The 15,860-nt window shown below is 45.7% G+C and overlaps 1 protein-coding gene across 1 annotated transcript in view; it reads left to right on the forward strand.

Moving 5' to 3' along the window:
- Positions 1-4,211: 4,211 nt before the first annotated feature.
- Positions 4,212-15,860, forward strand: part of LOC108921838 (matrix metalloproteinase-17-like) — a 32,828-nt gene continuing 21,179 nt past the window's right edge. Inside the window, exon 1 of the mRNA XM_029259553.1 lies at positions 4,212-4,868. Within this exon, the coding sequence (XP_029115386.1) occupies positions 4,770-4,868 (99 nt within the window). The 5' untranslated portion in view covers positions 4,212-4,769. The remainder of the gene's footprint in view (positions 4,869-15,860) is intronic.

A 15,860-nucleotide genomic window follows, 5' to 3' on the forward strand; every position in this document is an offset into this window, starting at 1 on the left:
TGGGTTCACATCTCCGCTCAGAGCTTCGTAGATCAAGAGAAGAGGGTTTGACATGTGAGGTTCCACGTCGCTTTACTGTATTAGTCATCATCTCATGGGTGGCGGAAGGACTTCTCCAAGTGTGTTTGTTCAGGTGTGCCGACTCCCTCTGTACACCTCCCACACGGAGAGGATGAGCGCGGGACCAGGTAACTGCTCAGGTATTACCATAAAAATAGGTGCTAAGCATCCAAATAACCAGCACAGTGTCGGCTGGTAACTTTCAGGATGCGGAACCTTTTTGTTAACCTTTATTCACTCGCACTTGTTATTGTTGCCTCGTGTTTATTTGTTTCATACTTAAAAATGTACCTTGTTCAAATTCTTGTTTTTCACCTGCGTGGTGCCGTGAGAGTTCATCATTTCACTGCTATCTGACCCTCTCCTCAAAATTCGTACAAAACAAGCAACATATTTGTGTAAAATATTTATTTAAATATCACCATGCTAAATTTGCAATGTGTGTATTTAAATATTGAACATTCAGTCCAAGGTGTTTGCTTAAGGCAATAGATACAGTAAATGTGTTTTTTTTTTTAAATCTCAGTCATCCAAATGAAACCAAGTGAAATGCAGGCAGCGCTTAGTAATTATGCTGCACTGTGGTCATATTATTAGCTATTATTTATCCAACACCTTTGTCCAAGGTGACTTAGACAGTCAGCTTTACCGTGATTTGCCATGATTTATATCCCAGGGTATTCTTACTGTGTTGATTCAGGGTATGTACCTTAATTAGGGCCCTAACCACTACACCACCTGCTGGCTCTCTGCTGTCAAAACTGCCCTTTTCGGTTCTGCTGTTGCTCACAGATGGAAAGGCGAGAAATCACAGCCAACACCCAGATGATGAAGAAGCTCCTTAGGATAGCGAGATGGACAAGTGCAAAAGCAAGGAGGTAAATAGTTACTGCAGTGGCAGAAGAGCTGGTGGTCTGCTGGATTCTCTGATGGAAAGGTCGCGCACCTGGGGGTGTATGAGAGCAGGGGGGCAATGAGACAAAGGTCAGCAGATATAAGGAGGTGGACACACCGGTGTGGAAAATTGGAGGGATGAACTTGGGTCGAGAGGAGACGAGTGCTGGTGCTCAAGGGCAGGATAGCAGAAGAGGATGCTGGGATACGAGCCCAGAGGTGGAAGTGCGGATCATTATTGCAGGGATGTGCGGCTGCTGATGGAGACGCCGCGGAACAGAGTTGGACGTCATGAATACCATGTTCTTAGAGCCCCTGGACTGGACGACGGGGGGCAGCAGCAGCTCTGAGGGATGAAGGGAGTCGCTACCAAAGTGAGAACTGGAGATCAAAATAAAAGTTACTTCTGTTATGTGAAAACTGAAACATTTTCCAGTTGTAGCTCTGTAAACAACCATACATTTAGCTGAAGATGAAGTGTAAAAGTATGATTACGATCATAACCGACTGGCTGCTTTTGAGGCCTCAGGGGTCCTCCGCATCATTTCATCGCTCTTCGCTTCCTGCCCGCATTTTAACGAGTTTGGAGAAATTAAACCGCAATTCAAATGAAGCTAAAGTGCAGTGTACGTTCGCAACGTCTGTTGGAAGCGGGAAGAATCGGAGGGAGAAATAAAGTTCGGTTGTGTTTGACACCATTCGGTGCCCTGAAATCGAACACTAAAGCAGCTGAAATGATGGGCTTCTTTCCTGAAAACAGGGCCCCTATTTATCCTGGAGATAAAAAACGTCCACAAAAACAAGGGGCAGGTCAGTGTGGGTGAGAGAGAGAGAGGCAGATCCATCGGTGGAAAGTGCCAGAATAGTCACCCCCCAGGTGTACCAAACGGTACACAAAGGAGACAGCAGGTGGCGCAGTGTTTAGAGTCATAGCGTTATAAGATGAGAGTTCCAGGTTTGAATCCCACCCCCTGCTGTAATACCCTTAATAAAGGTAATTACCTTGAACTGATCATTGATATGGTAATAATTACCCACATGTTTAAACGAGTACATTAGTGTACAAACCTCACGCTGTAAGTCTCCTCAGAGGAAGGTGTCCGGTAAAGAAAATGCATTTTGTGTGTCCAGAGAGTAATTCTGCAGTTTGGTGAGAGGCGGGGAGACTTTATGCCGGTACCTGAGCATGATGGAACGGGAAGATCATAGAGTGATCAGAGATGCAGCTGAAACACCTCCTTTTCCTTACTTAGACACTAAAGCAAGAGCAGAACGTGTGTTTGTTTTTAGTTTAACATTACGGATGTACATGGGTGTCAGACAGAGCACTTCATACCTCCCGCCGGTCCAGAAACTCTCGTCGGACATCGTTTCCCACAAGGCCGAGCTTCCATGAGCCGCAGGGAGTCCAGAGAACTTCTCATCCCACTTGACCTCGAGGGCCCCTGTCGCACAATCTGTGAGACGCACCATGGTTACGTGGACAGCGGCGGGTCTCCGGCGACTCTCAGCCGCGCTTCCGGGACTCCGAAATGCACAGATGGTGCACATACTCCAAATGCGATACTACGAAAAGTATAAACCATAAGAGAAATCTAGTGAAATCCACAAATCCTGTTTCTTTGTTCCTCTTTGTTTCATGTGGATCTTGAACTTTTGTGTTGATGTCAAGCCTCTCCATTCAGAATTAATCAAGCAGCAAGTCAGGACCTCATCATTTATGTTTTATTCTTGGTTTTTCTGCATTTTTCTTCTTCATCTTTCAATGTATTCTGACAGATGGTGCTCTCACACACACACACACACACACACACAAAGCGTGAAGGTGCAGTGACACTTTTGTCTGACAGTTGGACAGAAGGACAGATGAGCAGTTTCCTTGCAGACACTGATGTATCTTTCAGACAGAAAAGGTTGAGGTGAGAAAAACAGGAGGAGACTTGTTCCAAACCCTTTTTTTGTTCCGGAAACAGGGAGTCTATAAAAGAGAGAATGCAGCGATTTGCCCAACAGGAAACATCAATCATCACTCCATCGCTACCTGATACCTTTGTCCAACGTGACTTACAATGTAAAATAATCAACTTTACCCTGATTTACCTGTTTATAGAGCAGTATATTCCTACTGTATCAATTCATGGTAAGAATCTTCATCATCAGCCCCGACCAATACTGTAAGAGAATAAAAAAATTACTTTGAACACAAAGGACATTATGAGGTTCGTCATTCATCACCATTGTCAGGATCTGCTTGTCCAGTGCGGGGTCAAGATGGTCGGGAGCCTATCCTGGGACCGTAAAGCATGAGGCAGGGACTGTCTCTCTCTCTCTCTCACACACACACACACACACAGAGAAACTATAAGGACGTAACACTCAGTAGAAATAACACGTATGAGACAATGACTTCAGTTTGAATTTATGTTAAAATGAAGTGTAAATCATGCAAATAAAATGAAAAGAGCGGGTAATCGGGGTAACTGTAACTACAGTATTTAGCGCTTCAGTTGTATGTCGAGTAAAAATATTTTTGAAAAATGTGAGAAAAACTGCGACTCTTCCTGCTTCGCTTTGTCATTATACTGTCGGTATTATTATTGTAATATATATATATATATATATATTAACATTATCAATATCAGTGGAAAAGAGACTGCGCGCTGCCCCCCCCCAAGTCCACCACAAAAAACCTCCCCTGCGCGTTCGCGCCGCGCCGTAACGCCGCGATCCAGCAGCCGGGAGCGCGCAGCGCGCACACGTCGGGCGCTCTCGCTGCCGAACAGAGGGGCAGTTGTCAGACGCGGGGGCGACGCTCCAGCGCACGTGCTGCGTCGCGTGTTCGCTGCGTGGAGCGCGCGCTGTCCGCGAGCGACAGGAGCTCCGCTTCGGTTCGGTTCCTCTCGAGTTCGTTTATACTTTTTATTTAACGGCGTCGGATAAAGTTCAACCGGTTGGTTTGGGGTCTTTTCTCTTTCTCTAGGACGGAGCTCCTGGACCAGGATCTGTCTGACAGACACACACACACACACACACACACACACACACACACACACACACAGGAATCTCCAGCTCTCCGTCCAGAGCTCCTCAGATCTCCATCTCTTCGGGACTGTCTGTCTCCAGGTCTCCAGCTTCTACCGTAGCTCCGGGTTGTGACACCACGTACACACACACACACACACACACACACACACACACACACACACACACACACACACACACACACACACACAGAGAGAGAGAGGAGGAGGAGGAGGAGGAGGAGAGAGCTCTTCTCCAGGTACAGTTCTCCAGAGCTCCACTTCTCCAGCTCTCCAGCTCTCCCGGTGCAAAATTCGGCTGAGCTGCTGAGAAAGAAAAAAATAAGAAGAAGAAGAAGAAAAAAGAAAACTGTTTCGCGAGCACGATCGGATCCCCCAACCAAACAGATCTCCAGGAGGACCACCTCTCCATCCATCTCCGCTTCTCAAGCGCTCAGGCTCCAGGATTTGCTGGAGCGACGCGCAAAAAAACGGGACCAAGGAGGACTCGTCCAGGCATCTCCAGCTCCATCTCCAGCAGCTCCCGGATCTGACAGGCACGGCTCTGCCGCTCCTCCAGCTCCAGCTCCAGCTCCAGCTCCACCTCGATCTGCTGGTGTGTCCCGGGCTCCAGCGCCCCAGATCTCGCAGCCCCAAGCGTCCATGCTTTGACACGGCTCGGGGACGCGCGCACCATGCCCGCCTGCGAGCGCCGGGGGATGCGGCGGCGGGGCGACACCTGCCTGTGAGGCGCAGGAGGGGGGAGCCGGATCTCCGCGGACCATCAGCCCCGAGATGTTCCTGCTCCCGGTGCTGCTGCTGCTGCTGCTGTGGCTCCTGTCGGGGACGGTGGCGGCGCCGTCGCTCACGGACGAGCAGTTGGACACGGGGGTGGTGAGTGGCGCGTGCGTGGCGCGCGTCTCGCGGAAGGGAAGGCGATTCGGTCCAAAGCTGTCCCTGCGCACCACCAAGCACGCGGCGTGTCTTCACAGCACACACACACACACGCGCACAGCGCACACCCGCCGCAGGTGGGTCACTCAGTCATCCCGCGCGCATCAGCAGTGGGTCTTATTCCGCGACCACACATGGTCTGCGGTCCTGCTGACTCCGTGTCCACGTTGTCCAAGGTGGGACTGCTGTGTGGAGATGTGCAGAGGACACTTCATTTTGTGAGATTGGCTCTTCTCAGTCTGGGCTAAATCTGTGGGTGCACCGCTGATGATGGACTGCAACACCACGTGATTCAGATAATAATAATAATAATAATAATAATAATAATAATAATAATAATAATAGAGCTGTGTATTTTTACAGTCACAGTGTAATCATGGACGTTCGCTTCTATGTCTCCGAATTTGTGGTGCGCAGTAACGGTTCACACTGAGCCTCTCCTGTCCTTTTGGGGTCCAATTTGGAAAACGGTCCCTTTCTTGGTGTTTGCTCTTTGATGGCAGTGCTGCGTGTCCACTGAGGTCTTTTTGAATTTACCTTGACCTAGTGCAGTAATGTTCTGTTGGACACATCAACACACACCCAGGATGTGGTGCTGTGAAGGACCTACAGATATCTTGCCACTGAAGAGTGTCAAAATGATTCATTGAAATACCCATCTGAAGACCAACAATAGTAATAAAATGAAAATTAAGCTTTTTTTCATATAAAAAAATGGGAAAAAAACATGTATTTGATTAGTTTTTTAAATGATTCTCCCAAGGTAGTAGTATTGTGATGCATAAATATAAATGTTTTAAATATATCTGAACATCCCAGTCAAAATAATTCTCACACCATTCATTTTTTTAAAAAAAAAAAAATCAGTCAGTTTTAAAATGTTTAAAATCTGTAAAAATGCAATAATTTGCCTTTTTTTAAATTAAAATCAATCACATTGCAAACACTCAGTTTTTTGTATCCCAGGGGCAAGCAGAGCAACATACTTGTCACTGATGGTGTGAATTTTTGTGTCTGTATCCCACTTCTGCCACCACTGTATTGTGCAAAGGAAGAGGAGCTCTGAACTGAAGTCTTAGGTTTGCATGCTAAACATTTTAAGCCTGATGAATAAACAAAAAGAAGTAGTTAAGGGAACTTTAATGGCCTTTTAAGTTTGGGAGGGAGGCTTCCTGGTTCCTCCCTGCAGGAGTGTGTTGTTTTGGTAAACTTCACTTTCATTTAACCAGTGTATTGTGAGGACCCAGTGGGTCCTGTTTTTTCCAGAGCTTTTGGAGTTTGGAGACGTTCTTGTTCTTCGTGTTACTGTGAGCACTTTTTCTATGAGACTTGTAAAGGAATCATAGTGACGGTTTCGACCCAGACATCAAAAGAAGTCAATTCCAACATTTCGACCTCCTTATCTTGAGTGCAGATCGCTTTGCTTGATCACTGCACATAATGCAACATAACCAGGTTTCTTCTGCGAATTTGTTGTTCTCGGGCTCTAAGCACTTGGACCATTCATTATCTTTCCTTCTTGACAAAGCCCTTTATAAAGCTACTGTTTTGTATGAAAGGTGCTTTGTGAATTATCTTTAACATGAATTCCGATATTATTGTTGTTGAAACATTTTTGTAATTGTATCAAACTATTTTCAGACAAGGTTTGATAGCACTTGGAAAGAAATAGACATTTGAAAGATTGCAGAGATCATGATTTTCTCAGGGATCCAAAATTGCAAAGAGACGTAAGATGGTTATTCTCTCAGACCTACTGATGTAAAGGAAAAACTAGACCAGAGCAATATTTTACATATTAATACTCACTTGCTCACTCACTCACTCGCTCACTGTTGATAACTGCTTCTCCTTGCCAGGGTTGTGGTGGCCTGGAGCCTGTATTGGAAACATACAGTAAGTTGCTAGGCTAGACATGGTACATCCCACATGGGTCGCCAGTCCATCATAGGGTAATGCTTATCAATCACAGGGTAAAATATTAATGCCATTAGACCAGTTTGAAATGAGCATTTATCTGGTTGTTTACAGAGTATGTTACACTTCCTTAATATACTGCAAATGAGCTTTATTTTGCAGTTTTCTCTTATAGGGAAAGTTGAAAGAACAAAGTTATCACTGTATTTAATGTTATTACTTATTTTATTTGACATCTTTGTCCAAAGCAGCTTGCACTGATAGTTATGTCCATTTATCATTATTTGCCCATATATACAGCTAGGTGATTTGTTCCGTATCAGTGCAGGGAAAATTCCTAGATCAGTGATGCTACAATAGGAATGGGATTTGAACCAAGGTGCTTTGACTGCAAGATGATTTCTCGAAGCACTATGTCATCTGCTGCTAGTGATTAATAGTCATTCAGTGGGCTGCCTGGCACCAAGGCATTTATAAAGTCAAATTGTTGTTTTAAAACCGACACTGTGAGATGTGTCATTTTGAACACCGAGGACAGTGTAAACTCTCCGCTGAGTTGAGTCAACAGCACTCATCTTACTGTTTGCTCAGCCATGCGCTGTGGGGGCTGAGCTGCTGACTTCCCGCTCATCACAAAATGTGTCTGTCGAGCTGAGGGACAGCCGTTTCTGAATCTATTTTAGCTCTACTTTACATCAGCTGGTAGCATAGTGGTCAGAGCTACTCTCTTCATACCCAAAGGTCACAGGTTTGAGTCTCACTTCAAATCTTAGTACCCTTGAGCAACGTACTTACCCTAAATTGCTCTAGTAAAATGACCAAACTGTATAAATACAGAGGTATGTCTTTCCAGAGAAAAGCTTCTGCTAAATGAATAAATATAAATTGGTATGTAGCAATTTAACATTGTAAGTTGCTTTGGAGAAAAATGTCAAGTAATTGTAAATCTAACCTGCATCATAAACCTGAGACATACAGTTTGTGCAAAAATGCTATTCACGTTGACTCACTCATTAAGCCAACAGCTCTTTCTCGTGCTTGGCTGGTGTAGACACGTCATGGTGTCTCTGTTACTCCCGGAACACATATCCCTGATGTGTCATCGACAGGGATGTGATGTGAAACATCATTAGCTGCAAGTTACGGCCAACAGAGGCCGGATGCTGTGGCTGCGAAGAGTGTCCTTGCCCAGTTTTTGTCTCTCAGAGATGGTCGTAAACTGGAGAAGCAAAAGTGCGCATGTGCAGCAGGAGTCCACATCTGTGAGCATCGCTCTGATCCTCACATTGCCTCTAATTGCCCTGCACGTGCTGCTGCTCATACAAGTGTAGATCAAGGGTTCTTGGAATATCTGTTGTGCTCATCAGATCATCCTCGATGTTCGTTGTTTTCATGCCCCTGTTAAAACCTTGTGTTAGAAGTTTTATTATCTATGGGAGATGAATACTGTATCTTCAGTCCTGAAAGGTTTGGGGGTCCTGCACCATGAGGAGCATGGAGTGGAGTTTGCATGTTCTCCCCGTGTCTACGTGGGTTTCCTCCCACAGTCCAGAGACTTGCTGTTCAGGTTCACCCATAGTGTGCGAGTGACACAAAGAGTCTGTTCTACTGATGTATGGATGAGTGACCCAGTGTAAGTAGTGTATCTAGCAGTGTAAGTCACCTTGGTGAATAAGGTGTGTGGGCTCATAACACTACATAGAGTTTATTGGAAGTCGCTTTGGAGAAATGTTAATGTATGTAAATGTATGGATCATATAGTATATGAACACTAAAATGGGAAGAAAACTATTCATACCTTATATTTGTCATTGCATTTACCTGACACTTTCCCTAAAGCCAGCTGATGTATGTTAAGCTCTTTGCACCTCACATACTGTATGTGTTTGCTTGAAGTAATTTATCTCATGCATTTCTGCAAAGAAACATGCAATGATTTACCTATTTATACAGCTGGGTAACAACTACTGCTGCTCCAGTTCAGGGTAAGCACCTTGCTCAAGGGTGCTACAGCAGGAGGTGGGATTTGATCCTGGGTATGTTAGGGCTAAAGGCAGCACCTTTATACTATGCTCCCTGACCTTCAACAAAGTCATTAGCTAACTAAAACAAAATAACTCATAAAACTGCACTTCTTTATCAAAACACTTTTACCATAGCATTTACAATTTGGCGATTTAAAGTGTCCCAACGCATGTCGGTTTCAAAACAGAAAATTAATTGTATACTGCAAGCATAATTTTGTACAGCCTATGCTGTTCATTTTTACATGCGTCAAGCATATTGAAAAAGAAAAAAAAACACAACCACATCCATTTTAAGTGCACTGAAGTGGGTTAGTTTAGAACTAAGCAATTATGACAATAATATCACTGAAGTCTGCTGAAAAATGTGCTGCTTTTTCATAAGGGCAAATGGGAAAGGCATCTCTGAGGGCGACAGGCGGCCCTGAAAGGAAACCACCTGTGAACTGAAGAATTTTTGTGTAAGAAGTTTGTTTCTTTCTCACCCTGGGGAAATAAGAAAAAGATACCTGCATTCACAATGGAGGGAAAAATGGAGTGGGAACGGAAGCCGTGCAGTTTCTCATTATAGCCCAGCGTGAGTCGTGATGAGTACCGTTCGGTATAGCCGGCGCTCCTGCACCTACTTCAAATGGCTCGGGAATGTTTCAGAAATTCGGGACCAGCTCTGTGAAAGCTGGAGCAGGCCGCCTCCACTGCCTTGGGCCAGCAGCCTCCTGGATTAGGCGTCAGTCGGCGCTTCGGCTTTTGTAGAAGAAATGGAAGGGACACAAGAGGAATTGACACCGCATCTTATCGGGGAGTTCAGAAAGGACCCGGTGGCATGGGGAAGCTGGAGTCCTGCCAGCTGTGCAGCTTAAACTTATTTCAGAGCCTGCAGACACATGGGAAAGAGAGCAGTTACCTGGTGCTGAAGCAGAAAAGTATTTGTGGAAAAAAGTGGGTAGAAAGACAGTGGGACAATGCGATGCAAATACAGCAGAAATTCACACTCGCGCACAGACACTGCATCCTTCTTCTGAGAACTTGCATTGTGTATTTCTGCTTTGTTAGCTGCATTTCGAGGCGAGTTTGAATCCCCACTCCCACTGTGAGACTCTTGATCAAGCTGCTTACTCCGAATTAATACAGTAAAAACTACCCTGCACCATAGATGGGTAAATCGGTGTAAGCAGTACGGTATGCAAACATAACAATGCAGCTCATGTAAGAGAAAAGAGTCTGATAAACGAATGATTGATAATTAGAAGAATTTTGCCAGATTTGATATTATTCTGGGGGGGTGCGGTGGCGCAGTGGGTTGGACCAGGTCCTGCTCTCCGGTGGGTCTGGGGTTCAAGTCCCGCTTGGGGTGCCTTGTGATTGACGTGTGTCCCCTCCTCCTCCAGCCTTATGCCCTGAGTTGCCGGGTCAGGCTCCGGTTCCCCGTGACCCCGTATGGGACAAGCGGTTCAGAAAGTGTGTGTGTGATATTATTCTTCATTGAATTGCCATCTCATAAAAAGAATTTCATTTGGCATAATATGTGTTTACTAGGTCTCCAGGTACTTAAGCTGATTTAGCTGGTGCTCTCTTTAGATCAGCCTGCAGAAATACAAGTATATGCATTTTAATTACAATCTACTGTAGATGCAGTTTTGTAAGAAATATGGGAAAGGCCTGGCAGCCACAATTCCACAGTCTAACTTGTGGGAGTTCATGACATTCCAGTTAATACATAATAGAGTATTAGGGGCTTCCTGTGGTAAAGATTTTGTTTTCCTTCAGAATATCAGTCCCCCTCTGCCCTTCATGCGTTCTGTACCTTTGACATGGAGTAGAAGACATATATAAATTCCATTTAGATTTCTCTGAGTAGTATAAAGTAATAAAGTAATTGAAACCTGTTGTACAGGTGTTTCTTTGCTGCCATGTGTCACCTTTAAACCAAAACGGCGGTCTTTCATAAACCAAGAGGAAGAAAAACAGGCCCTTCTGGGCATAAGGCAACAACTAAAGTAAAACACAACAAAACTCTCAGCCTCCTCTTCCCCAAAGACCGGCCCTGGAGTCCTGAGGCCAGCTGCCTTTTGCAGTCGTTAGAACTGGTCCTTAAGGCCGGCAGCTGGTCGTCGTAATTCAAGACGGCAGGGACTGGTCCCTGGGAGCTGTCCATCTTTCAGCCCCCTTGGCTGGAACGCCCACCAGCTCGCTAGACACCTTGCTTCCATTTACATCTAATTTAAAAGCAACTTCCTAGGGGCCATTGGAGAGTTTGTCTGTGGAATAACAGACCTTTATTTATTTATTTATTTATTTCTTTATTTATTTTCTGGGTGTGTTGTTTCGTTGTGCTTTCGTCTCTCTTGATTTTTGTGTTTTTTCCTGTGTGTCAGTTGTCCACTGCTGGTTCACCTGTTTGTTCCTTTGTTTTCTTTCTTTAGATAGTATAACAGTAGTTTTGAGAGGAAGGTGACTGTTTTGGGTTTTGACCGGTTTGGTTTTGGTTAGAGTTATGAAGTGTCTTGTCTATGGTAGTTCAGCCTTTTCTTCGTTTTTTGAACACCCTTTACATTCTGTCCACTTTTCTAAGGTTTTCTTTATTTTGTGCACTAAACACACGCTCCTCCTATTCATTGTCCTCTAATTTCATAACCCACAACGTAGTGTAAAAACTTTATTACACCCCTTTACAGTCCTAGACAATCATGGGCTCATAATGTCATATTTACATTATATTCACATTTATTCATTTAGCTGCTGCTTTTCCCTAAAACATCCGATAACATTAAGCTAACATGGTTCTGGCTCTAAAATATCTGAACATTATCCGGTTCAGGAGTCACTTTCCGAACCCAGCAAGGGCAAGTGGTTTGGGCAATGAGGGGGGCCATGGGTGAGGGATCCGAACCTGTCTAACAATCTTCACTCAACTTGCATTTAAGTACCTGAGTGCATCACTTGACATCATCAGATGAACAACTGTGTGCTGTTTTTTCCTTTTTACCCTTTTTTTTAAAAGATTTTTTTCATTATGAATAAGCTGAGATTTAATTCATTTAAAAGACCCAAAACTCGGTCTGGTGCAATAAAAGTCGGCAGTAATAACAAGCTGTACAAAGAGTGAATATTTCCCCACAGGACCGAATTTGTGCAATAAGGAACTTGCGTAATAATGGTGCCACAAGCCTGTTAAGTGGTACTAATGTGTTTATTTCAGCCTTCTGTTATTGGGATGCAATGTATTCATTCATTCATCCCGGGTTTGCGTCTTCATGTAAGTGCTGTCACATGGTGAGGCTGCGCTAAGCTCGCTTGGCTGATCCCGTCTCCACGTGTCACCGTTTATGGAAAGGAGCTACTATAAGCACACACACAGTGGCTGAAACCACTTTTCCCAAGTGGGGTCGCAGCGAACCGGAGCCCAACCCCGCAACACAGGGTGCAAGGCTGGAGGGGGAGGGCGCACACCCAGGACGGGATGCCAGTACACCGCAAGGCACCCCAAGCAGGACTCAAACCCCAGATCCGCCAGAAGCAGGACCCGGCCAAACCTGCCCCCTGTTACTATAAGTAATTGCATTTAATTCAATTTTGTTTCCATTAACCATTATTTCATTATTTTTGTTTGATGCCCTTGGCAACACGTCGAGTCAGAAAGCTCAAAAAGGGCAGGGCAGGAATGCAGGATGGCACGAAAAGTGTAGCGTTAGTAGCAGTCATGCTCAATGAAGAATGAAGGATGTTTACTCATCAAATTGATCTTTGTTTGCAGAAAGTTCTGTCCTCCACTTGTGTCCTTCGAGTTAAAGTGCTGTGTCCACTATCGCTTGTTGAGTCCATCCATCTGGTTGCTGCTCGTCCTCTTTCTCCTGCAGCTGTTCCATCATCCCCATCATCCCTAGAGAATCCACCCTTCTCATGACATGTTCAAAGCAGAAACACATCAGTCTCATCATCTGTGCTTGGAGTGAGAAGCCTGGTTGGTTTGATCCCACATCCATCTGTTTGTTTCCCTCGCCGCCCACAGTATCTTTAAACATCTCATCCTGCACCGTGGCTCCGGAGGTACCGATCATGCAGCGAGCACTCAAATTGTGTGCATACAGAAACAGTTCAATTCAATTCAATTTATTTTTAAGGAGCTCTTCTCGCATGGTGACACTGAGCGCTGGACAAAGGATCAGAGGCATAATACAAATAAAAGGTTGGCTTTACGTTAATTTACTGCAGTAACTTTGCCATTATTAAGGCCATAAGGAAGCATGCTGGCCCCGGAGCAAAGGAACAAAAAACTCCCAACTGAAAGTCAAGGAAGAAAAAAACCACTGTGGGTCCAAGTGCCAGTGGCTGCCCCACCACCCAAGTAAGGGGTGCTGAGGATGGAGAAAAGGGTTTTGTTATAATAACAAAAATCTGTCACGTATCCTGGAGGGACATGAAGCGCACAAAACCAACGTGCTCGTGAGCTGGAAGTATACACTTGTGCACAGAGCACGCTCCTGGGACCAGGGAATTTACCAGTGTCCTAACAAACTGTGGCACCATGGAGCCTTACCAGTCCTGGGCTGCCGGTTCGGATGTGGGTTGGAATCCAGCTCAATTTGTGTGGTGTCTGCATGTTTTACCCATGTTTGTGCCGGTTTCCTCAGCGTACTCTGGTTTCCTCCCACAGTCCAAAAATGAAGACTCTAGAATGTGTGTATGTGATTGCCCTGTGATGAACTGGCATGTCCTCAGCCTCATGCCCTGTGCTGCCAGGATACACTCTAGACCGCAGTGACCCTCCCTGGACAAGTAGCTACTGATATGGAACGGACAGAGTAATGAAACCGAGTGACGGAGAAGAAGTACACACACATTTTCTGAACCGCTTGTCCCATTCAGGGTCGTGGGGAGCCAGAGCCTAACCTGGCAACACAGGGCATAAGGCTGGAGGGGGAGGGGACACACCCAGGACAGGATGCCAGTCTGTCACAAGGCACCCCAAGCAGGACTCAAACCCCAGACCCACCGGAGAGCAGGACCCAGTCCAGCCCACTGCACTACTGCACCACCGCAGAGAGGAAGTACACACACACACACACACACACACACACACACACACACACATTTTCAGAACTGCTTGTCCCATACGGGGTCACGGGGAACCGGAGCCTACCCGGTAACACAGAGCGTAAGGCCGGAGGGGGAGGGGACACACCCAGGACGGGACGCCAGTCCGTCGCAAGGTACCCCAAGTGGGACTCGAACCCCAGACCCACCAGAGAGCAGGACTGTGGTCCAACCCACTGTGCCACTGTGCCACCGCACCCCCTCTCGGGAGAGGAAGTAGTAAAGAGTTAATAGTTACTCTGCTCTACTATCATGTTCTGGGCCTCCAGGGTTTGATGAAACCAAGAAGGACAAAGGAAGTTTGGGCCTTTAGAGTGAAAAAGAAAAAGAAGAAAAGATTTATTACCTTGATGCTATGCTGCAAAAGGAAGGTTGTTGGTGCTGGAAGAAACAATGATGAAAATGTCACGTGTCCTTCAGACGGCGCCCACGCTGCTCGGCATTGAACGCCCGACGCTGGCGGTCCCCAGTCAGGGACGGAGAACAAACACGTGTTCTCCTCGTCACGTTCCACATGCCAGACGGCAAGATGACCCACACCGTCAGCACTCACATTTACGACATAACGTTTGCATTTCCTCTTGTGCTTTTTATTCATTTACACAGGATTGAAGGACAAATTATGGACACGGCTTGTGCGTCGGACACCGGTATGTTGCTGGTTCAGTAGAAGTAACATTAAAATAGTGAATACATAGATAATCATAGCAGATGGTGTTGGATTCGATTTAAATGGCGTCTGCAGTTCAAACATTCAAACTCCACACAGACTGAGTGGGGATCAAATCCCTCTCCTCTTGCACCACCCAGGTGCTGTGAGACAGCAGCGCTAGTCGCTGTGTCACTGGTCCTGCCCAAAATTACTGCTTTTAATTTATGGTTAAAGACCAGGCCATCAAAGAGCAGGAACATGACCATTCGGTATGAGTTTGCAGAGTAGAGGTTAGAGCTACTGCCTCTGCCTCGTAGGTTCGATCCCCACCTCCAGCTGTAGTACCCTTGAGCAAGGTATTTACCCTAAATTGTTTCAGTAAGATTACCCTGCTGTGTAAATGAGCAAATAATTGCAAGCTTGTAATAACTGTAACGTTAACAATGTAAGTTGCTTTGGATAAAAGTGTCAGCTAATCAAATAAATGTAAATGAGTTAAAGAAAAGTGACTCCAAGCTGCACAGGTGAGGGAAAAGCCATTCGTCGGCGCGCAGTCGATGAGGCGAGAACCGCTGGAGTCTGTCCCGCAGAGCACGGTCCTTGGTCCCCACGGCTTTCGATGCAAATGTGTTTGACAGACCAGTGGAAGAGAGCAAAACAAGAGGATTTTGGCTCCCTAGTGGGCAATGGGACATGGCGTGAAGATAATTACTCGGCTGCGTTATGCCGGGACCCTCATGGGCCGCGTGGCGTTGATCCTGCAAGAATGGTGGGGGTGGGATTTGGGGGAGACACTGCTGGCCTGACGGATCATCCTCGTACTCTACAGCTTGCGCTTTCTTCAAATTGAATTCACGCTGAATTGAGCTCGAATCGGTGCCTTCACCGGGGGTGTGCTTCGATTCCAAAAGACCTCCAGGCTGCTGCCCTTGGATCAGAGGGAAATAGGAAACGCTCCGAAACCTCATCGCATTGTCCTCGTGCTTAACCAGCACTTCCGCATACATTGCCTTTCAGAGTTACACTGCAAATACTCATTTTTACTACTTAGCAAAGTAGTTCTGCTTAAGTACTGCACTTAAGGCTCTGCAGCAAAGCCCTCTTGCAAGTTTCAACCACAACTTGAAATCCCTAAACATCTCTCTGCTTTCTGGTATACACGAGCTTCTTCTGTGAATAATTCAGACTTTGTGGAGGTCAGGTACGTGAGCGAGCTTGGCTCATGATGAATGTTTAAGGGGTTCT

Source organism: Scleropages formosus, chromosome 17 (assembly GCF_900964775.1).
Source record: "Scleropages formosus chromosome 17, fSclFor1.1, whole genome shotgun sequence".
NCBI lineage: Eukaryota > Metazoa > Chordata > Actinopteri > Osteoglossiformes > Osteoglossidae > Scleropages > Scleropages formosus.